This window comes from Watersipora subatra, chromosome 3, assembly GCF_963576615.1.
Source record: "Watersipora subatra chromosome 3, tzWatSuba1.1, whole genome shotgun sequence".
Taxonomy (NCBI): Eukaryota; Metazoa; Bryozoa; class Gymnolaemata; order Cheilostomatida; family Watersiporidae; genus Watersipora; species Watersipora subatra.
This window is the reverse complement of record NC_088710.1, coordinates 74,174,491-74,199,587: the sequence shown is the minus strand read 5'-3', so window position 1 is coordinate 74,199,587 and position 25,097 is coordinate 74,174,491. Positions and strand designations below refer to the sequence as shown.

Here is a 25,097-nt window from a genome sequence, read left to right as displayed (position 1 = left end):
TTTATAATAGAAATGGTCCAAACTAGGTCGAAGGATAAGCTAATAAATATATTGTAAATTGTCAATATCCTTATAGCATCAAAACTCTGGAATCTTACTAACGAAGCGTGAAAGGTGATTTGCATGTAATTGAAAGAGTGTATTTAGAATTCTATTGGTATCAAAGAAGTCACTTTTTAGTCGATCACATAATAATATTAAAGTTTCCCTGTGTTGTGACTTTCCCAAGTTTTTTATGGATAGGCTTTATGTGTGTAGAATTTTAGAGTTACAGTATAGAGTTTTGTTTCCATTTGATGCTTATTTTAGATAGAACTGTCGTTTGTCTTTTATGGATAGGCTTAATGCATTTGTACCAAAGTCATTACTAGATTTGTTTTAATCAGAATGATATAATTTTCATTTTGTATTATGAAGCTATGCTAACCCTAGTTACTAATTGTGCCTTATGATTCTCTCAACTGCATATTAAATGTTGTATACCCAACAGTTGTATTAAATGTTGTATACCCAACAGTTGTATTAAATGTTGTATACCCAACAGTTGTATTAAACGCATCTTTGATGTTATTAAACTTTTCGATTCTTTTTTATCAGATTTATTGACTGTTGATTTACTGGATTTTTATTTACTGACTTTTGATTTATTGGCTATTGATTTATCGATCATTGATTTATGGGTTATTGATTTATCAGCGATTGATTGAATACCACTTTAAACTGAAAGTCAAATGAAATGAGATAATTAAAACTTAGTTAAGGAGAGTTGCTTAGGCCATACGCTGTATTTGAAAAAAGATGAAAAATTTGGTACATAATCCATAAGTTACTAGACTGAATAAATTTACTTTGCTAAACTTTAAAGGCTATAGTTAAACATTCATTTTCTTGATGACTCTGTAGGGAGCACTTGATGACTCTGTAGGGAACACTTGATGACTCTGTAGGGAGCACTCGTAATATGAGGAAATCTTCAAAGCTATGTGAAGGGCGCTGTTGCTGCTTTATTTCAGACAATTGTGTGTAATAGTTACTGCAATTACATGCTTCCAAGTTATCCCTCAAAAGAGTTGTCATTCCTTTGAAGAAATACTTGTGGGAGCATTTCTATGGAATTTGAGATGATTTTAGGTAACCCTTACCTTAACAAAGATAATAATTTGCCATATTGATTACATATTCAGTTGACGGTTCAGTAATATGTGAGAACATTTTGAACTGTTGTTAACCAATCTAGTTAGTTTTCATTAGTACAGTAGCATAGGTATAGAGTGGTAGTGGTTAGTGGATGTTTTTTGCATTTAGTTGTTGTAAGTTGTTTGTTTGCTTTTTAGTTTTAAATGGCATTTTTACATTAGTTAAATTTAACTGAATATGGTATAGATGGCCGAGGCAGTAAATAATACATGATGTCTTGAAAACACTTCCAATAATTACATTTTCAAATACCCCGAATTTCATGATCTTGAAGGACCATTCATAAGACTTGCTTTTGAAAAAATCGTTGTAGAGCAAACATGATTCAGTTGCTAAAATATGCATGTTATTGCGTGTTGCCACGAAGGATTAATATTTGAAACGAGTCAAGGCAGTGACAGCATAGCTATGAACTCACGTTACTTTTCAATTTAATGCTTTTTTATCGTATGAAGTTTTTCGGTAAACAATAAATATCTGCATCTCCTTGAAGGTTCAAATCAGAATCATATTTGTGGAATCGTCTTTACCAAAAGTCTCATTATTTGCATCCAAGGCTTTTACATTTGCTATGATTCAGTGCTTCAGGACTGGTAGCATTTGATAAGATAATATGTAATAATATCTATTACTCACTTTTGTAGATTCATTTTGCTAGCGGTTCGGATTGATGACACATCAATAGCTTTCCGGTTACTTGATAACTCTCCAATATGGTATGTCATAGCATTCCAACCCTCTTCTATGAGCTTCTTTTGTTGTCCTTACGTGAGATATATATATAGAGAGTTGTCTGGACATGCAGTCAGCTCTTTTGGCTACTTCTAGGCGTATCACTGGCAATCACATAATGTCAAGCAAAGCGGGGTTGAAGATATGACCCTCCTGCAGAAGATCTCTGAAGATGCCATTGTTGAGAACTTGCGCAAGCGATTTATGGATGACTGGATTTATGTATCCTTTTTCTACTGTCCACCTCTGCTTCTATCTCACCTCAACCTTTCTCTTGTTCCCTCAGCCGGCTCAGCTATTCCTTGTCATCCTTACACCTGTCTATCTTGTCTCTTACTGTCAGTCTAGTTCTCTCAGCCAGCGCAGCTGGGACTGTCCCTTGTCATCCTTACACCTGTCTATCTTGTCTCTTACTGTCAGTCTAGTTCTCTCAGCCAGTTCAGCTGTGACTTCCTTGTCATCCTAACTTCCTCAGATTTGTTTAAAGGTTACTACACATGGCTGCAAGTTCGCTAGACATGTTTAAAGTTTGCTACACGTGTTTAAAGTTTTCTAACCCTGTGTCTTGCAAAAATCTTTGCTTCACTTTTGAAACTTGTTTATGTGAAAATGGTTTCATCAAGTTTAAGACTGTAAGCTATACTGCCAATTGGAAGAGTTTGGCCTTGTGTAAACACTCTAATCAGTCTTACCGGTTGCCCTTTAGTTAGGCCTCACTTATGCAGGCACGGCTCGTTGACTGAATTTATATGAGACCTTCTGCCTCTTTCACACGCAAGCAACAGTTGACAGTTGTTAGCTGCTTTGTAAACTGAGGAAGTGACAAGATCTCTAATCATCACTTGATTCTATAGTTGAGTCATCATGTATGTGTCACTCGAGGATAATAGCTCATCAATGGCTGATAACACTTTTCTAGCCATCAAGTTTTTGTTACTGCAAGATACACCTAGGGACTATTGAATACTGCTGATGGTAGTTGATACACCTAGAGACTATTGTATACTACTGATGGTAGTTGATACACCTAGGGACTATTGAATACTGCTGATGGTAGTTGATACACCTAAGGACTATTGAATACTGCTGATGGTAGTTGATACACCTAGGGACTATTGAATACTGCTGATGGTAGTTGATACACCTAGGGGCTATTGAATACTGCTGATGGTAGTTGATACACCTAGGGACTATTGAATAGTGCTGATGGTAGTTGATACACCTAGGGGCTATTGTATACTACTGATGGTAGTTGATACACCTAGGGACTATTGAATACTGCTGATGATAGTTGATACACCTAGGGACTATTGAATACTGCTGATGGTAGTTGATACACCTAGGGACTATTGAATGCTGCTGATGGTAGTTGATACACCTAGGGACTATTGTATACTGCTGATGATAGTTGATACACCTAGGGACTATTGAATACTGCTGATGGTAGTTGATACACCTAGGGGCTATTGTATACTGCTGATGATAGTTGATACACCTAGGGACTATTGAATACTGCTGATGGTAGTTGATACACCTAGGGACTATTGAATACTGCTGATGATAGTTGATACACCTAGGGACTATTGAATACTGCTGATGGTAGTTGATACACCTAGGGACTATTGAATGCTGCTGATGGTAGTTGATACACCTAGGGACTATTGTATACTGCTGATGATAGTTGATACACCTAGGGACTATTGAATACTGCTGATGGTAGTTGATACACCTAGGGGCTATTGTATACTGCTGATGATAGTTGATACACCTAGGGACTATTGAATACTGCTGATGGTAGTTGATACACCTAGGGACTATTGTATACTGCTGATGATAGTTGATACACCTTGGGACTATTGAATACTGCTGATGGTAGTTGATACACCTAGGGGCTATTGTATACTGCTGATGATAGTTGATACACCTAGGGACTATTGAATACTGCTGATGGTAGTTGATACACCTAGGGGCTATTGTATACTGCTGATGGTAGTTGATACACTTAGGGACCATTGTATACTACTGATGGTAGTTGATATACCTAGGGACTATTGAATACTGCTGATGGTAGTTGATACACCTAGAGACTATTGAATACTGCTGATGGTAGTTGATACACCTAGGGACTATTGAATACTGCTGATGATAGTTGATACACCTAGGGACTATTGAATACTACTGATGGTAGTTGATACACCTAGGGACTATTGAATAGTGCTGATGGTAGTTGATACACCTAAGGACTATTGAATAGTGCTGATGGTAGTTGATACACCTAGGGACTATTGAATACTGCTGATGGTAGTTGATACACCTAGGGACTATTGAATACTACTGATGGTAGTTGATACACCTAGGGACTATTGTATACTACTGATGGTAGTTGATACACCTAGGGACTAGTGAATACTGCTGATGGTAGTTGATACACCTAGGGGCTATTGAATACTGCTGATGGTAGTTGATACACTTAGGGACCATTGTATACTACTGATGGTAGTTGATATACCTAGGGACTATTGAATACTGCTGATGATAGTTGATACACCTAGGGACTATTGAATACTGCTGATGATAGTTGATACACCTAGGGACTATTGAATACTGCTGATGGTAGTTGATACACCTAGGGACTATTGAATACTGCTGATGGTAGTTGATACACCTAGGGACTAGTGAATACTGCTGATGATAGTTGATACACCTAGGGACTATTGAATACTGCTGATGCTAGTTGATACACCTAGGGACTATTGAATACTGCTGATGGTAGTTGATACACCTAGGGACTATTGAATAGTGCTGATGGTAGTTGATACACCTAGGGACTATTGAATACTGCTGATGGTAGTTGATACACCTAGGGACTATTGTATACTGCTGATGGTAGTTGATACACCTAAGGACTATTGAATACTACTGATGGTAGTTGATACACCTAGGGATTATTGAATACTGCTGATGGTAGTTGATACACCTAGGGACTATTGAATACTGCTGATGGTAGTTGATACACCTAGGGACTATTGAATACTGCTGATGGTAGTTGATACACCTAGGGACTATTGAATACTGCTGATGGTAGTTGATACACCTAGGGACTATTGAATAGTGCTGATGGTAGTTGATACACCTAGGGACTAGTGAATACTGCTGATGATAGTTGATACACCTAGGGACTATTGAATACTGCTGGTGGTAGTTGATACACCTAGGGACTATTGAATACTGCTGATGGTAGTTGATACACCTAGGGGCTATTGTATACTACTGATGGTAGTTGATACACCTAGGGACTAGTGAATACTGCTGATGATAGTTGATACACCTAGGGGCTATTGTATACTGCTGATGGTAGTTGATACACCTAGGGACTATTGAATACTGCTGATGGTAGTTGATACACCTAGGGACTATTGTATACTGCTGATGGTAGTTGATACACCTAGGGACTATTGAATACTGCTGATGGTAGTTGATACACCTAGGGACTATTGAATACTGCTGATGGTAGTTGATACACCTAGGGACTATTGAATACTGCTGATGGTAGTTGATACACCTAGGGACTATTGAATACTGCTGATGGTAGTTGATACACCTAGGGGCTATTGAATACTGTTGATGGTAGTTGATACACTTAGGGACCATTGTATACTACTGATGGTAGTTGATATACCTAGGGACTATTGAATACTGCTGATGGTAGTTGATACACCTAGGGACTATTGAATACTGCTGATGGTAGTTGATACACCTAGGGACTATTGAATACTGCTGATGGTAGTTGATACACCTAGGGACTATTGAATACTGCTGATGGTAGTTGATACACCTAGGGACTATTGAATACTGCTGATGGTAGTTGATACAAATATAGACTGGAAATAATTACCAGAAATGTTAGTATTTTGTGTGCTCATCTAAATCACCTACCGAGTAGACGATCACTCCAACAATTTTTTGACAATTGCTTTTAGCTTCTACCTGGATACTATAGAAGATGACACTTTTAGCTCTGCAAGAGTTATTTTCCCTTGTGCCTTGTCTGCGCTGTATACTATACATGCACTTATTGTCATTATGAAACATTCATGCTTCAACTATTAAGAGCGTAGTTATCATTATTTAATCAATCAACATAAAAGTAGTGGTACTTAGTCAATAATTTATGCTATCACTTGCCGTCACTTGTCATGTTATAACTGCTCAAATCAAAACATCGTAACCTAAGTTATCACTGATGCTCACTTCTTATATTGTTTTGACTTATCAGTTAGAGCACAAGTCTAAAATAAGTCATACATTGTTAAACATTCTTACAATGCTAATAAGTACAACTAGAAATTCCCTTGTCATACAGCCCACGACCAAAGTGATAATTGAAAAAAGAAAAGATACTGCTGGCTGAGAAATGCAATATTAGCAGTCAAATGGCAGTGCAGTGCAATAGAAGAACTGCAATGGTAGCTGCAATGGTAGCTGTAATGTACAGGGTCATATTATGTACAACTAACAGCAATAATGAAGGGAGAAGATTATATGTTTATATCTCTTCCCTGCAATAGGAGAAATACAATATTAGAAGTAAAATGGCAAGCTGCGGTGTAATATACCCAGACTAGGGGGGCTGTGTATCATTGGTCATAGCAACCAATACCAAAAAGTTGTGATATTTATCTAGATTTCTGTATCTATATCTAAAGATTTATGCTGAATTTAAAAATCTAAACAGATTTTAGCTGGTTGTCATAGAAATAGATGTATGTGTATAAGAAAATGTAGGCCTATTATTTAATTTTGCAGATATTAAAAACGGCTTGGCAGTACCGCGATATTGGTACACAGCCGCAGTATCATCAACAAAATCTTTAGAAAAATAATAACAGTAACATATTGCACACCATTGGTCACTATATACTTTGATCTTGTAAATTCGAATGATTATTCTTATAACTAAATCTTATAATAATCGTATAAAATCGAATACTTATTCTTATAATTAAATATTGTAATTATCTTATAAGAATTGTTAGAAAAATATCATCGTCATTTCCATTACTTTCACTGCTTTGAACATCAGTTGGAATACCAAAGTACTCATTATAAGTGTCCAAAAGACTCCGGTAGAATCGGCAAAAAAGAAACGATTACTTTTCAGTACTTCTACATTAATTACAGAAACCTTCGGCAATTGGACAATGCCATAGACTGATGAAATGTGCACGTTTTTCTCGTGAAATCCGCACGACTTAATAGTTCTAGACTCTGTCGCACGGCCTTATCGGCGTTTCATTGGCCGGTCTTAATTTTCATTTGAAAAAGCTTATCAAGTTTTTATGGCAATTTAAGGCCAAATTAATCTGTCTAATTATGTATAATCCAATCAGATGGGTTAGTTTTAGGATATTGCGTCAACCTTTCAAGGACTTGGTAACATATTTAAATATGTTTATGTGTTTTGTATCATTATTATACTTGAACGACTCTACACAAAAATGGTTAAATCTTTTGATTGGATTTCGGTACAAGGGTTTGGTAACAGCCGTTAACGGATAATTTTTCGGGAGTTGTGTGCGCATATGCATTTATCATAAAGCTCCCAAACATTCGCTTCGCTCATGTTTGGTCGTGAGATTAAACCTCAACCCTTTCGTGTTAGGGCTTGCCACCCGTCAGTCCAGTAGGGCTTGCCACCCGTCAGTCCAGTTAGGGCTTGCCACCCGTCAGTCCAGTTAGGGCTTGCCACCCGTCAGTCCAGTTAGGGCTTGCCACCCGTCAGTCCAGTTAGGGCTTGCCACCCGTCAGTCCAGTTAGGGCTTGCCACCCGTCAGTCCAGTTTATGCTGCTATTATTAGCAGAGTGCTGCCAACTTTCGCTCTTGAATGATAGTTCCACATCTTGTTATCTGTTATTTATCGTGTTTTTTTTAAGTTGTCATTCAAATTTTCAAATTCAACTGAATGTACTGCATTCACCACATGGTCTTAGAGCAGGTATGAGGGAAGATAACTCTTATGCTTATAGTGTTGCCTTGACCATAAACTTACATAAAACCAGTATTTAAAAGTTTTTTGAATAAATTTTTTCGTGTTACAGACATCAAACACCGAATTTAGAGATTAACACTGAAATTATAAATCAGTAGGGTTCAATTCAAGCCTCTCAACGCTCACTCTTTTAAGTGTTGACATTCATATCAGACAATATTCTCTGACCACCTCTACCTACCTATCGATGACAGTCGCAGTACATCTCATCAATACTAGTGGTTTTCTGATGTCTGATGTACTGTCTCAGCTTTACAGCTAGCAGAGTTCTCTAGATTGGCATGCATATGTGAATTACTCCCGTCTCTATGTCATATACATGCATATGTGAATTTCTACCGTCTCTATGTCGCATACTTTTTGTATAAGCTTCCTTATCTCTCCTCAGACATACATTGGTCCTGTGCTTATAGCTGTCAATCCATTCAAAGAGATGCCCTATTTTACTCAGAAAGAAATAGAAATATACCAAGGAGCGGTAAGTTGTATTTCATGCTTACAGTTGGCCATGTTTGCTGATCTAAATTTGAAGCGACTTGTGTCCTCGTGACATGTCGTTCTGTTCACCGCTGCAATTTCTACACATTGTTTGTCAAGTCACTTGCAGTAGTAGGTGGTTAATTTGTACTAACTTACTAGCAAGAACCTTATAATCAACTGTAAGTATGAATGTTATGCTCTGGTTTTTAGTTGTTAGAAAAGTCAGGTTTCCCAAATATTGCGTGAATATAGGAAGCTATTAACAGGTTGAATTTATGTGCTCTTGACGACAGCTCTGCTCATTTTTATCATTACGATAATCAAGCTTAAAGGTTGACTTGCAATAAAATTCACAGTACAGTTATTTGGTATCAAAAAATTCCCCATGTCTTACTCTGTTGTGTTTTAGGTGCCAAACATGTGGAAATGTGATTAAAAGCTCTTAAAAGCTCAAAAATGCAAAGCCGCCGTAGATTGGAATCTCTTTATTTCGATGACGTAGCCATAAAATTTGGTTATTGTCTTGTCACGTGATGTTCTCACGTGAATTGAAAGGCCAATAAAAAGCTCAATATGAAACTTATCGTAGCATTAGTTTATGACAAACACTTCGGGTTTTACCAAAGACCCCGTATCAAATATAGATGCTCGCTACTTTACAGTTTTGTTTCGGTTTGGTCTAATCGGCAAGACGTAATCTAATCATGTGACCCAATACTTCGCAAATAATTTCTGCAGCACTTTTCGATTATCACAAGTGACCAACAGGCCCGTCATGATTATCAGACAATGATATGTACTCCTTCGAGCTAGGGTTAAACAGTTTAACGATTTTTTATGGTAAGTTATACGATATCAGTGCTAAAACTGACAGCATTACAGTGACGATAAAACAGACGCGTAAGAACAATAGACATGGTTTTATTGAATGCGTGAAGTATATTTGTGAAAATATTGCGACGAATAAGGTTGCATGAAAGTGTAAACAGAAACCATCTCTCACAACTGCGTCACATTTGAGCCGTTTTGGAAAGAGAATCCAAACTACGGCGGTCTCGTGTGGCTGCGATTTTCTGTTCATTTTTGATCTTTTAAGAGCCTGTAATCACATTTCCACATATTTTGCACCTGCAACACAACAGAGTAAGACATGGTGAATCTTTTCATATCAAATAACTGTAATGTGGATTTTGTTGCAAGTCAACCTTTAAATGCCAATTATTCTCTCATATAGTATGATCAATAGTGCTGTCAGAAGTGTGATCAATAGCGCTGTCAGAAGTGTGATCAATAGCGCTGTCAGAAGTGTGATCAATAGCGCTGTCAGAAGTGTGATCAATAGTGCTGTCATATAGTGTGATCAATAGCGCTGTCAGAAAGTGTGATCAATAGCGCTGTCAGAAGGTGTGATCAATAGCGCTGTCAGAAGTGTGATCAATAGCGCTGTCAGAAGTGTGATCAATAGCGCTGTCAGAAGTGTGATCAATAGCGCTGTCAGAAGTGTGATCAATAGCGCTGTCAGAAGTGTGATCAATAGCGCTGTCAGAAAGTGTGATCATAAGCGCTGTCAGAAAGTGTGATCAATAGCGCTGTCAGAAGTGTGATCAATAGCGCTGTCAGAAGGTGGGATCAATAGTGCTGTCAGAAGGTGTGATCAGTAGTGCTGTCAGAAGGTGGGATCAATAGTGCTGTCAGAAGATGTGATCAGTAGTACTGTCAGAAGGTGTGATCAGTAGTGCTGTCAGGAGGCGGGATCAATAGTGCTGTCAGAAGATGTGATCAGTAGTACTGTCAGAAGGTGTGATCAGTAGTGCTGTCAGAAGGTGGGATCAATAGTGCTGTCAGAAGATGTGATCAGTAGTACTGTCAGAAGGTGTGATCAGTAGTGCTGTCAGGAGGTGGGATCAATAGTGCTGTCAGAAGGTGTGATCAATAGTGCTGTCAGAAGATGTGATCAATAGTGCTGTCAGAAGATGTGATCGCTAGTAGTGTCAGAAGATGTGATCAATAGTACTGTCAGAAGGTGTGATCAATAGTACTGTCAGAAGCTGTGATCAATAGTACTGTCAGAAGATGTGATCAATAGTGCTGCCAGAAGGTGGGATCAATAGTGCTGTTATGTTTGGTGGGCAGTTAAAAGACCTGAATTTGGCTGTTGTCACACAAGGTAGCAATAAGCTGTGATATAGTCACAAAAGGTAGTAATGAGTTGTTGTATAGTCACACAGAGTAGCAATGAGTTGTGATATAGTCAAGGTAATTACTGCCCTCATAAGTAGCCGCAGTATTCCTAAATTTGCTCTGAAACATTTATATGTTGTGTTTCCTGTTATCTCATATTTTAATGTTGCATTTATACTAGTTAAAAATTATCTATAGTCAACTAGTCAGTCCACCTTAACTAAAAGGTAGCTAGTAGGATGGCTGAATTTCTTGGTAGTTTTTCAGGGGTTGGTTTTCAACTGTTGCAGAAAGCTAAACAGGGGCGGATCTAAAAAAAAAGTGGGTGGTGCAAAATTTTGTGTTAATCGCCTGGCCCCGCGTCGGCGGAACCTTTTGAAATTTAGGCATCTTAGAATGAAGGGGTGTGTTTGAGTCCAAAAAGTGTAATCATTTGTTTGCAGCAAACAGCAAGTTTAGAGGTAAAAATTGACATTACATATGATTAATCAAATTGGTGTTTTATAAAGTTTCTTATACTATGTATATCAAGATCACATGTAAACGGAAAGTTAACAAACAATTGTGCAATAAAATTAGCTATTAGCTACACAACCATCTTAAAAAAACAGACATAGTAGGCCTACTTTTTGGAATTGTTTTGTTGTTGAAAGAAATGATCCAAAGTTTGTTTTTTGCCTTTCTTCTGAGACAATTTGCTTTTAAAATTGCTTGTAGTATTTCTTTCAAAAAAGTTGTGGCTCAATTAGGAATGTCTATTGGGACCACCCTCATTTGTTTATAAGCTAGACAAATTCAGGTCGAGGTTATTAAAACTTGATGTTATAACGAGCCCTACTAGGCCATTTTTGTTTGTTTCCTCCCAAAGAAAGTTCTCAGTGAAATGAAATGTAATTCACTCAATTCTTGATGGATTTTAAATCTTTTTTTAAAAATTTTTTTCCATATTTAGTGTGGTGCATTTGCACCATATGCACCACAGTAAATCCGCCCCTGGCTAAACATAAGTAAGTTGGTTTCTAGTTACTTAGATTTAAATGGTGTGAGAGCCATATTATGATAGCCGTATTGAAGTGCATGTGCCGTGCAGTTTTGCTCGAGTGGAAACTGATTGCTAACGAGCCGTATCATATCTTAAATCCTGTTTTGCGTCATCTTGATTCATGCTTGGTGCGGCTTAAATTCCAAATAAACTGAGCTTATTAGCTAATGCCGTTTGGTTGATTTTATTCATATGAGTTTTTTCACATTAAACCACCTAAGTCTCTGTTCCAAGTTTAGGTTTATAGGAAATATACGGAGATCAGCGCATGCAAGCAGGTACTGCCAAATATTATCCTTATGCTTAAAGATGTCAATAGCAAACAGCATGCTTTTATCAACACTACAAAGCAGTAGCATCATAAAGTGATCATCACTATTTTCCAACTAGTATCGGTTGGCAGTGACAAAGAGTGACTGTTTTGTCACTGAATACTCTTTGTCAGTGACAAACATGGTCGTCAGTGACAAAGAGTGACTGATTGTCACTGAATACTTTTTCTCAGTGACAAACATTATGGTTGTCAGTGACAAAGAGTGACTGTTTTGTCACTGACTACTCTTTGTCAGTGACAAACATTATGGTTGTCAGTGACAAAGAGTGACCGTTTTGTCACTGACCACTCTTTGTCAGTGCCAAAGAGCTTAGATGTAGCTTCCATAATGAATAAGCTTAGAATTAGCTTTATCCATTAGGGAGGCACTAACAGCCTATAGCTACCAATCATATGGATCCTGTCCGCTAATGCCTAAATTAAGGAAACCTAATATGGCTTGATTACCACAAAACCTTAATGAGTCCATTGTTTTAGCCAAATGCATTCCATCAAAAGGCATTGTCCTAGGGTTCATTAGAGATTTTTGGTCACAAATCAGCATCACAAACTAAAATCAGTACAATGAGAATAGCTGTTTTGAACTAACTCCAGGGCCCACTGCTTATAATTTATTGTGACGTTGCAATAGCTAAAAGTGTAATTATGGGCTTCAGCTCAATTATACAGGTGTTTCAAGTTTGGGTACCCGAAATGTTGCCATGGTAATGATAACAGTACCCATCTGAGGCAGGAAGACATCCATCTCTTCCTTCATATGTCATGTTGGCGCCACTTATTTTGCTTGCATTGCAAGCCTCTACATGTTGTATCTACTCTCAGGTCTCATTTCGTTTAGGCATCATATGAGAATCCTCCACACATCTATGCTCTGACAGACAATATGTACCGCAATATGTTAATAGACCTGGAGAATCAGTGCGTTATTATCAGGTACTGCATTAGTTATTTTTCATTCACTCTACTTTTTCAAAAGGTCTGTCCTCTAGCCTGTAGATTTTGTTGGAAGTGAGAATAGCTATTACACACTGTCTTTCATCCAGCAATGTGCCACTTAGCAATACTTGGTTGGTGTTGATAACCTAAGCATAATTTGTAGCAAGTCGACATACACATAACTACTAGCGATAAATGCTGAGACATAGCAATGGTCAAAGGCTTGTGTCTGTAATACTCACATATTCAGACTCGAGTTGCCATTTATTCTGGAAGCTGTTGCTATTTCAGTGGAGAGAGCGGTGCTGGAAAAACTGTGTCAGCTAAGTATATCATGGCATACATAGCGAGAGTCTCTGGAGGTGGTGAGCATGTACAGAAAGTGAAAGATGTTATCCTTGAGTCAAACCCTTTGCTCGAAGCCTTTGGAAATGCCAAAACTGTAAGGAACAACAATTCCAGCAGATTTGTAAGTACTACTAAGTTCACACGCATGTTTTCTTAGACAGGCAAATGTGGCATTTCATTTGCTATTTGTTTTATGATGTAATCATTATTCTTCCTTTCTGTTATTTGTTGTCGTTGTACAAGCTTTGGCATAGACTTTAGTTATACTCTCACTACAGTTAATCTTGCAGGGCAAGTATGTAGAGATACAGTTTAGTAGAGGAGGAGAGCCCATCGGGGGAAAAATATCTAATTTCCTCTTAGAAAAGGTGCGTCTGTCAGTGATGTTCAGTATGTACGATGTTAACATACATATCACCTTCTCATCTACGTAATTTCATCTATGTGTCATTTCTTGCTGCCTTTTTCAGTCCAGAGTTGTTGGTCAAAATGCAACAGAGAGAGGATTCCATATATTCTATCAGATATGTGCAGGAGCTGATGCAACGGTCAGAGGTATTCTACCTGTACTTAGTGTTACATGTATATTCTACTTGTACTTAGTGTTACATGTATATTCTACATGTACTTAGTATTACTAGTATATTCTACTCATACTTAGTGTTACATGTATATTCTACATATACTTAGTATTACTAGTATATTCTACTCGTACTTAGTGTTACATGTATATTCTACTCATACTTAGTGTTACATGTATATTCTACTCGTACTCAGTGTTACATGTATATTCTACTCGTACTTAGTGTTACATGTATATTCTACTCGTACTTAGTGTTACATGTATATTCTACTCGTACTTAGTGTTACTTGCATATTCTACATGTACTTAGTGTTACATGTATATTCTACTCGTACTTAGTGTTACATGTATATTCTACTCGTACTTAGTGTTACTTGTATATTCTACATGTACTTAGTGTTACATGTATATTCTACATGTACTTAGTGTTACATGTATATTCTACATGTACTTAGTGTTACATGTATATTCTACATGTACTTAGTGTTACATGTATAACAGTATTACATGTTACTTGCTCTTGTTGTCATAATCTATTGTGTCATTCTCCTAATTGCTCTCAACCATGGCTATGCAGGCTAAACCCATGGTCACGCGTCTGTTGTACGGTTTGTAGAATCACTCGGAATTACAGAGCCTAGCTATTATTTCTACCTGAACCAAAGCGGATCATACAAGGTGGATGGGATGGATGATAGGACGGAGTATCAAGACACGCTGGTGAGTCTCAGCCTGCAGGCGTTCCTCGTGCTGTATCTTGAGTCTGCCCTAATCATTGCTCATATTTTTGTCTATGACATTCAGTGTTTTCAATTAACAGCAACTAATGAGAAATTAAAGTTAAACTCAAAGTATGTCTCCATTTGACTGTCTGTAGAGGGCAATGAACGTGATGGGCATGTCTTCAGACGTACAAGAGTCTGTAGTGAGCCTAGTAGCTGGAATCCTTCACATAGGGAACATTGGCTTTGTTGAGAATGGGAACTATGCAGCCATTAGAGATGCTGAGTGTAAGTCAGGCTCTCATCTAGTTGTTTCTCAAGTACAGTCAAACCTCAACACACCATCACCTCTACATACGATGCTTCTAAGTACAGTCAAACCTCAACACACCATCACCTCTACATACGATGCTTCTAAGTACAGTCAAACCTCAACTCATCATATCTACATACAATGTTTCTGAGTACAGTCAAACCTCAACACACTATCTCCTCTACATACAATGCTTCTTAGTACAGTCAAACCTCAACACACCATCACCTCTACATACAATGCTTCTGAGTACAGTCAACCCTCAACTTACCATCTCCTCTACATACAATGCTTCTAAGTACAGTCAAACCTCAACTTACCATCACCTCTACATACAATGCTTCTAAGTACAGTCAAACCTCAACTTACCATCACCTCTACATACAATGCTTGTAAGTACAGTCAAACCTCAACTTACCATCACGTCTACATACAATGCTTCTGAGTACAGTCAAACCTCAACACACCATCTCCTTTACATACAATGCTTCTAAGTACAGTCAACCCTCAACACACCGTCACCTCTACATACAATGCTTCTAAGTACAGTCAAACCTCAAAACACCATCACCTCTACGTACAATGCTTCTAAGTACAGTCAAACCTCAACACACCATCACCTCTACATACAACGCTTCTAAGTACAGTCAAACCTCAACACACCATCACCTCTACATACAATGCTTCTAAGTACAGTCAAACCTCAACACACCGTCACTTCTACATACAATGCTTCTAAGTACAGTCAACCCTCAACTTGCCATCACCTCTACAAACAATGCTTTTAAGTAAGTACAGTCAAACCTCATCTCACCGTCACCCCCTACATGCGAATGTCTCGAGGTTCATCATAAATATGAGCAGAGATTCTCAATATACCAAGTGAAATACTTCTGTATTTCATATAGTCTTATATAATACATTAGTTTTAATGCTATATGTAACCATTTGAAGTATTTATTGTAATTTTCTTTAGCTCTAGAACATGTTAAACATATTTAAAGGGTTTGTATAGGAATATTTGTTCTGATACGCAACAGTTTTTACGTGTTAAGCAAATATCAAAATAGATTAATTTCGTAAGTCAATGTTAGACTGTATTATTGGTTTCACACTGTTTCTTTTGGCTGAAGCACCCTGCCAAGTGTTCCAAGTGGAACTACATTTCATTCGTTAGCTTTTAAACATTTATACCTACTGTGTGAAAAGATAGCGCTATTTGTCTGTTCATCAAAATTGGCACCACTCATGGTCATATTTGACAGCAGCTGCTTGTCTATTGCAAGATGAAGGAAATGATTTCTTATATATATACAAATTCCATTAATGTAAATAAAGCAAACAGAATGTACATAATGTACATGGATATGCTGTGATTGAAACATTGTGTGATTTAAACCGGCTCTGTTCACAAAACACAGCCTGTATTGCATGCTTCACATAAATCGTAAATTTAGGTTAAGGACGCGTAAGATAGCAACTCCTAAACTATAGTTGTTTGCACTGGCTCATCACACTGGTAGTCAATTGTAGCATTAGTGAGTGACTGCTAGCGATCATGGCTGTCAGCTGGATGTGAACTAACATTGGAATTGCTTAATGTTTTGTTGTACATCCACAGCATAAAACGGCTAACAGAAGGCTTTGCACAACTAGGATTCTGTTGTGCTACGTATGACATCTCACCTTCTGAGTGACTCTATAGCATTGTCTGGTGCGCAATTCCATGGTTTGGGTTGTTTTACGATGTGCAAAATGTGGTGGTCTTCTGATGCTATGCTGCATCTTGCCAGGCCTCGCAATACATTCTTACTTTGTGGCACTTTAGACCTCAGCTTCCCTTCATACTTACTTGGCATCACTGAGGAGCAGCTACAAAACAAGCTTCTTTCTCGCATCATGGACACCAAGTGGGGCAACAAGAGCGAGAAAATAGAGGTAACTTTGAATGTCGATCAGGCAGCACACACCAGAGATGCTCTCTCCAAGGCCATTTACACTCGACTGTTCGACTTCCTCGTTCAGGTGCTTTTACTTCTTCTCTTCTAGTTTTGTTATATGAGAAGACAATTCCTTCTATGAGAAGAAGTAATACTGTGTAAATGATGTTGCTCAAATGATAGGTAGCCATGGCTTTACAATCACATCATATGCAACAGCAAGCATTCTACCTGTAAATTGGTAATATGTATCACATAGACACAATAGGTGCTGTGATGTACTTTAGCTAAGAGGGGAGAGTTTATATTCCTAATAATAATATTTTGAGTAATTCATAATTGCTATTAAAGATTGCATATACATGTAAGTGCCATTTTATTTTATTCGAATAAGTCGATTATCACAGCAGGTTTGCTGTGGCAACTCTTAATTGTTTTTAAAGTCGTCTCTTCTTCCCAAGTATGGGTTCACAGCCGCTAGTTCAAGGTTTTGACATTCAGTGACTGGTCGTTTTACTTCCTCTGATCTACTAGGTTGTGAATAAGGCTATGAGCATAGACAGGGAAGAGATCAATGTTGGAATCTTGGACATCTATGGTTTTGAAATATTTGCTCGGAATGGCTTTGAACAATTTTGTATCAACTATGTGAATGAGCGTCTTCAACAGATTTTCATCGAGCTGACGCTGAAGGCCGAGCAGGTAAGCTAGTTGACATTGCATATGTGCTGCTTGCAGGTACTTGTCTAGCTAAAAACGCCTAATGTAAAAGGTGGGTTCAGTTTAAATTATATTTTCCGGTTGCCCTTAGCATGTTCTCAAGGTCATCTGTTGTCATGCATCTGAATACATGCATGAGTTTGTATAATTTTTACTGTCTGCATCCTCATTGAAAATGTTTTGCACTTTTCCTTTCTCCCAATAATCTGGCACCCATTTATTAACTGCACCTAGACAAACAGTAGCAAATGAAGCTGAAGTCATGACATCAATGGACATGGTGTTGAAGTAATTCTAGTTAATGTAAAAATCTCTGAGGGTTGTGCTTGAATTTTTGCCTACTTTATGAGATTTTTACAGCATTGTAACAAACAGACGCTGCTCACAGCAATTTATGACAATGCAAACAAGGCATACTTGTGAGGACAGATTTTATTGTCTCTAGCTGACGAATGACTAAATACATATGAAATAAGTTTGTTACTGTGTGGTGAAACAGCACTAAGGAGCACACAACTCTACTTGTAAACTCAAATTTTGAAAGATGCTGTTCAGTAACGCATACTATGCATTGGCATGGGACATCTTCCTTCAAGTTTGCACTTGTGTCGCACATCTTACCATTGGCTGTTACACTCACAGACCACTTATCAAGCATCTTACAGTTGACTAGTGGTTATACATGCATGGTGAAGTACTCTATTACACAGGAGGAGTATGTGCAGGAGGGTGTTAAATGGAAACCTATTGACTTTTTCAACAACAAGGTGGTCTGTGATTTAATTGATGAAAAAAAGCCACCAGGTATCATCTGTGTGTTGGATGATGTATGTGCAACTATGCATGCTGTCGCAGAAGGAGCGGATCAGACCCTTTTGCAGGTTAGTCGGTTTTACTATTCTCTCTACATATATGATATTCTCTATACATAGTGCATACGAGTACATATATACATGTACTCATGTTTTTGGATTCTATCAATTTCACATACAAATGTATCAATTTATGAGCAATCATGGTCTATCATCAAGTGTAACCGTCTAACATCAAGTGTCTCCGTTTATCATCAAGTGTCACTGTCTATCATCAAGTGTCACCGTCTATCATCAAGTGTCACCGTCTAGCATCAAGTGTCTCCGTCTAGTATCAAGTGTCAACGTCTAGCATCAAGTATCACCATCTAGCGTCAAGTGTCACCATCTAGCGTCAAGTGTCACCGTCTATCATCAAATGCCACCGTCTAGCATCAATTGTCACCGTTTAGCATCAAGTGTTACCGGCTAGCATCAAGTGTCACTGTCTAGCAGCAAGTGTCACTGTCTACCATCAAGTGTTTCTGTCCACCATGAAGTGTCAGTGCATCATTCCTTCATACCATACTGGATTAGGAACAAAATTCTATCTGTTAAGTTTTAGCGCTGCTGGGATTGATGCACTTGACTTGTGCTCTCCCGTACTTAACACTGGATGCATCGCGATAAGGAAACCTTTTATTTTCGAGCCGCTGCTCGGCAATTTTTGAATAAATGTTCCAGTATTGAGGCATTAGGCACTTCGCTACTTTAGTCTGTAATGATCTCACATTCTGTCTAGACTTTAACTTGTCTTGTTGACAGAAACTAGGCAATGCAGTGGGAAGGCATAAGCACTATCAAGGCAACCCAAGCGGATTTGTGATTCATCACTATGCAGGTCAAGTCTCCTACACTGTGGATGGTTTCTGTGAAAGAAACAGAGACCAGCTCTTTCCTGATCTCATAGAGCTTATGCAGAGCAGCGAGCAGTAAGTGTTCAAATCATTCTCTACTCATCTTCCCCTCTCTTTTCCTACATTCTCTACATTCTCCTCATTTCCACATCTCCATCTTTACTCCACATTTCTACATTTCCGTTTTCACTCCACATTTCTACATCTCCGTCTTCACTCCACATTTCTACATCCCCTTCTTCACTCCACATTTCTACATCCCCGTCTTCACTCCACATCTCTACATCTCCGTCTTTATTCCACATTTCTACATCTCTCCATTCCTTTCCACTCTCCACTCGTGTTCACTCTTGTTCATCTCTCTCCTGTTCACCTCTCTCCTGTTCACCTCTCTCCTGTTCACCTCTCTCCTGTTCACCTCTCTCCTGTTCATCCCTCTCCTCTTTTCCACTCAACTTTGCCACTTTAGTCTGCTTCCCGTCACTTTACGATATTTCACTGAACTCCTTTTCTCCACCATCTTTCTTCACTCTCTTATCTCTTCCCATCACTTTCTCCCTCTCTTGCTACCGTCTTCTCTTTTCTCACCTCTCTCTCCTTTCTCATCTTTTTCTCTCTTCAAGTTTAGGTGCCTGTCATTATTCAATGTTTTAGCTGCCATCTACATCTTGTTACAGGGAGTTCATTCGTAGCCTCTTCCCTGAAGATATTGCATCAATGAACAAGGGACGTCCAACCACCTTTGGTAACAAAATTAAAAGACAAGCTAATGATTTAGTGAGCAAACTGATGAAGTGCACCCCTCATTATATTCGCTGTATCAAACCAAATGAAACAAAGAAACCGAAGGACTGGGAAGACAGCAGGACAAAGCACCAGGTTGAATATCTCGGTCTCAAGGAGAATATAAGGGTGCGAAGGGCTGGATTCGCCTACAGGAGAGTCTTTGACAAGTTTCTACGCAGGTTAGACTCATACAGCAGGACCAGTTGAATTAGTCATGCAACCTCATACTGCTCAGCACTTGTTATACACTGTAGATAGCTTTTCCCTCTGCCTGTTTTTGTGATCTCATCAAAATAGAAGTACTCTTTGCTGTATTTATTACATAAACTAGTTGTGATCATGCTCTAAGGATATCAACTCTTTTTCACATATCAACAGAATCTTTAGAAGTGAACGTGATTTTTGGTATTCATGAAAAATTATGCAAATTGTGGCCTGTAGGATAACTTGAGCTGAAGAAACACCAACTGATCGAACATATGATTTGTGATTAGGTACGCCATACTTACTCCTGAGACGTATCCGGTGTGGCGAGGCAGACCTGACCAAGGTATTAGCCTCATCATGAACTCCGTGCATATGGACGATGACCAATGGCAGCTTGGAAAGACAAAAGTATTTATCAAAAATCCAGAATCTGTAAGTAATAATTACATATGTCACTTTGCAGTCATTATTCAATAAACAATTTAACAGAGGCCATTAGTAGAATGATCTATTACAATGATTTAAGTTACAGCTCTAATAGAATGCTATATTAGAAAGTTCTAATATAGCCATACCTCGTTATACGGGCTTAATGCATTCTGCCATTGAGCTCGTATGTCAATTTACTCGTGTCTCAAGGCACTATTTCCTATATAAAATAACCAAATACCGTGCGCTCCCTAGTATACGATGTCACTTTACATGATTTTTTCACCTCACAATGGTTTTCCATCCCCACCATGCGACATTTTTTTCGCCATAAGAAAAAAACACAAGTTTTTTTAAATTCAAATTTGGCAGTCGGTGTGCTGGATAGGTCAAAATAATGAAGATATGCTATTTGTTGAAATCCCTCTCGCAAGGCTTGAAAGTGGTACAATGCTCGGTTTTCTCTCTCCCTCTCTCAGTTCAGCGCAGTTATAGTGAAAATGAAACCGGAAACAAAATTTCAGCCGATGACATAGTTGAAGTTTAGTAAAATACCTATACCTAATAACGTTTATGTTTTATGTCTGTCTCTAAGGTAAGAACTGTCTACGATACGTACTGCACATAGTAAAATACCTATACCTAATAACGTTTATGTTTTATGTCTGTCTCGAAGGTAAGAACTGTCTACGATACGTACTGCACATAGTAAATTGTAATGTTACATTTTATTGCAGATCATAACCACTAAATATGTACACTAAATATGTACACTAAATATGTACACTAAATATGTACACTAAATATGTACACTAAGTATGTACACTAAAGTTACTGTAAGTCACTTTAGTTACTTCTTTTAACATACTAGTTTAACACTGGAAAGAATTAAAATCGTAAGGCGAGGGTCCAGTGTACTACTGTAATAGAGTGATCAAATAGAAAGCTTTAATAGACTATTCTAATAGAGTGCTCTAATATACTATTCTAATAGAGTGCTCTAAAATATGTTTTCTCAACTTACAGCTACTATAACCATGATTGTAGCTCTTCTTGCTTGAGGAGGTACGAGAGAGGAAATTTGACAAATTCGCACGAGTCTTACAGAAGGCATGGAAGCAGTACAACGCAAAGCGCTACTATTTCAAGCTGAGAGAGCAAGCGAGTGATATACTGTTCAACAAGAAGGAGAGAAGACGATTCAGCGTCAATAGGAACTTTGTAGGAGACTACATTGGTTTAGACGACAATCCAGGTGTCAAAGCTCTTGTGGGTCGAAGGGAAAAAGTGGAGTTTGCTGGCACAGTTACTAAATATAACAGGAGGTTTAAGGTGTGAGTCTTAATAACATATTAAAATTACTTGTGTTACTCGCCTGGTAATAGATCTGTTGGTTATGTACAAGAATATATCTAAGTCTTCTCAGTGCCTTTTTCTAAAGTATAGCATTATTGCAGACAACCAAGATGGACTTGGTAGTTACTAACAAGTTTGTCTACCTGGTTGGTCGAGAGGTAATAAAAAAAGGACCACAAAAAGGCCAATATGAAGAAGTGATAAAACGAAAACTGGACTACGAGCAAATAACAGGCGTATCTCTCAGGTAAGACCTAGTTTACTATTGGTCTACAATCAACTTACATTAATAAATTTTCTAACATTCAACTGTTGTATAGCAAATAATGATACTATTTCGTTAAGGCATCATTGTTTGCGTGTTTTCAAACCTGCTGAAATCCTTTGAGAACATTGTATCTACGCTTCACTAAGTATTTTGATTATGAAATAAAGCTTTTCATTGAAACATGCTTTATGTCATCACATGTTTAGTGATGACATACCCAGTCGCTTACTGTGATTATATTCTGATTAACTTAGTGTGATTATATACAGAGTAACTTACTGTAATTATATACTGAGTAACTTACTGCGATTATATACTGAGTATCTTACTGTGATTATATACTGAGTAACTTACTGTGATTATATACTGAGGAACTTACTGTGATTATATACTGATTAACTTACTGTGATTATATACTGAGTAACTTACTGTGATTATATACTGAGTAACTTACTGTGATTATATACTGATTAACTTACTGTGATTATATACTGATTAACTTACTGTGATTATATACTGAGTAACTTACTGTGATTATATACTGAGTAACTTACTGTGATTATATACTGAGTAACTTACTGTGATTATATACTGATTAACTTACTGTGATTATATACTGAGTAACTTACTGTGAATATATACTGATTAACTTACTGTGATTATATACTGAGTAACTTACTGTGATTATATACTGAGTAACTTACTGTGATTATATACTGAGTAACTTACTGTGATTATATACTGAGTAACTTACTGTGATTATATACTGAGTAACTTACTGTGATTATATACTGAGTAACTTACTGTGATTATATACTGATTAACTTACTGTGATTATATACTGAGTAACTTACTGTGATTATATACTGATTAACTTACTGTGATTATATACTGAGTAACTTACTGTGATTATATACTGAGTAACTTACTGTGATTATATACTGAGTAACTTACTGTGATTATATACTGAGGAATTTACTGTGATTATGTACTGAGTAACTTACTGCGATTATATACTGAGTAACATTGGATTAAAGGTCAGATGTTGTTTTATGTAAGTAGCTCAAGGCCTTGTTTGTTTAGACATATCCATCAGCATCCATCTTAGACATATCTTTGACTTAGACATATCCATCAGCATCCATCATGCAAATAAGAGTTCTAGCTTTTCAATTAGTCGTACTGGAGGTCTCCTTATTAACATGGCAGCCTCTTTGCTGTCATTTTGTCTAATATCTTCTTAGATCAGCTTAAGTTATGAAACCTGTGTTTTGGTAATCATTTTTTTACAATGCATGCCGCGATGAACTAACCACTGAGTGAACTATATTCAGCTCACAAAATGTTAATGTTGATCAATTTTATTAACATTTACGACTTTGATTAAATAAAAGGCATCAGATCTATGTATCCCTTCCCCTATATATACTTGTATCATAATCATTTGCAGCGCACTGCAAGATGACTTCTTCATACTTCACAGTAATGATAGTTATGACTCACTGCTTGAGTCTGTTTTCAAAACTGAAGTGCTGACATGCCTCTCCAAGTGCCACAAAGCCAAGCTAAGCCGTGACCTCAGGCTAAAATTTAATAACAGGTAGGCTGCGAAGTTGATAGCTGCCATATTGAAATTGTGTTCTCATACTACGTTGTCAGACGGCAAGGAGTTTGTTTGTCCAGTTACTAACTGCCATCCTCCTCTATCTACTCACTATTGACTTTTGGTTACAGTCTCGAGTTTGCTGTGAAGAAGGAGAAATGGCAAGGAGCTGGAGTAAGGAGCATTAAGTTTCTTGTTGGTGGTGGTGACATCGCTTTTTTGAAGCCATCCGGAAAAAACCTGACTGTTACTATCGCCGCAGGCAGTCCCAAGAATACGCGTAAGAGTTATGGTCGCTATTCAATTGTCAGTTGAGTGTCTTCCTTTATGCATCTATTAGTACTCAATCTAATTGTCTTTATTGTATCGGGTTTTAGGACCAAGAAAGGTGGCATTGGATCAGCCTCCCAAACCAGCTAGAACCCATGCTCATCAAGGCTATACAGAAGTGCACAAGCCTGGCCGACCAGCTCCCAATCGTCCAGCCCCGGGTATACTTTGGAGTTCAGGCTAGCTCTCGAATTATCTGCATTCATGTTGTGATATAATTCATTGTGATTTATTTGTAGCTCTGTTGATTGTCAGTCAGAAAGTGCTGTACAAATTGGAATGCTGGCTAAATTGCTTGTGCATGCATGCAGTTCAGCATACAGTCAAACCTCGACTTACGATCACCTCTACATATGAGTTTTGTTACACACGATAAGGAATCCTTTGTCTCGATATACGGAGTAATTTTCAACACATAAAATCAAATTTAAAAATAAATTATAAATATAAGTAAATGTAGTAAAAAATCTGGTGATTAAGTTATTTTACATAATTATATCTAGTGAAGGTTAGTGAATGATGGTCACATATTTCTATCACTCACCCTACCACCAGACCATCACTCACCCTACCACCGGACTATCACTCACGTTACCACCGGACTATCACTCACCCTACCACCGGACTATTACTCACTCTACCACCAGACTATCACTCACTTTACCACCAGACTCTCACTCACTCTTCCACTGCACTATCACTCGTTCTACCACCAGATTATCACTCATTCTACCACCGGACTATCACTCTCTCTACCAATATACTATCACTCACTCTACCACCAGACTATCACTCTTTTTACCACCAGACTATCACTCTACCACCAGACTAT

General features: G+C 37.8%; 1 protein-coding gene across 3 annotated transcripts in view; it reads left to right on the top strand.

Annotated features, from left to right (window-relative positions):
- The first annotated feature begins 908 nt into the window (after positions 1-908).
- Positions 909-25,097, top strand: part of LOC137389824 (unconventional myosin-Ie-like) — a 36,078-nt gene continuing 11,889 nt past the window's right edge. For all 3 annotated transcript variants that reach the window (XM_068075951.1, XM_068075950.1, XM_068075952.1), the window contains exons 1-21: positions 909-1,131; positions 1,842-1,913; positions 2,026-2,151; positions 8,368-8,457; positions 12,855-12,949; positions 13,244-13,421; positions 13,591-13,668; positions 13,771-13,855; positions 14,500-14,603; positions 14,761-14,893; positions 16,747-16,943; positions 17,393-17,560; positions 18,289-18,459; positions 19,195-19,361; positions 19,964-20,251; positions 20,567-20,711; positions 21,756-22,040; positions 22,166-22,311; positions 23,783-23,932; positions 24,067-24,215; positions 24,313-24,426. In XM_068075951.1, coding sequence (XP_067932052.1) covers positions 1,911-1,913; positions 2,026-2,151; positions 8,368-8,457; positions 12,855-12,949; positions 13,244-13,421; positions 13,591-13,668; positions 13,771-13,855; positions 14,500-14,603; positions 14,761-14,893; positions 16,747-16,943; positions 17,393-17,560; positions 18,289-18,459; positions 19,195-19,361; positions 19,964-20,251; positions 20,567-20,711; positions 21,756-22,040; positions 22,166-22,311; positions 23,783-23,932; positions 24,067-24,215; positions 24,313-24,426 — 2,872 coding nt within the window. In that variant the 5' untranslated portion in view covers positions 909-1,131; positions 1,842-1,910. The remainder of the gene's footprint in view (positions 1,132-1,841; positions 1,914-2,025; positions 2,152-8,367; positions 8,458-12,854; positions 12,950-13,243; positions 13,422-13,590; positions 13,669-13,770; positions 13,856-14,499; positions 14,604-14,760; positions 14,894-16,746; positions 16,944-17,392; positions 17,561-18,288; positions 18,460-19,194; positions 19,362-19,963; positions 20,252-20,566; positions 20,712-21,755; positions 22,041-22,165; positions 22,312-23,782; positions 23,933-24,066; positions 24,216-24,312; positions 24,427-25,097) is intronic.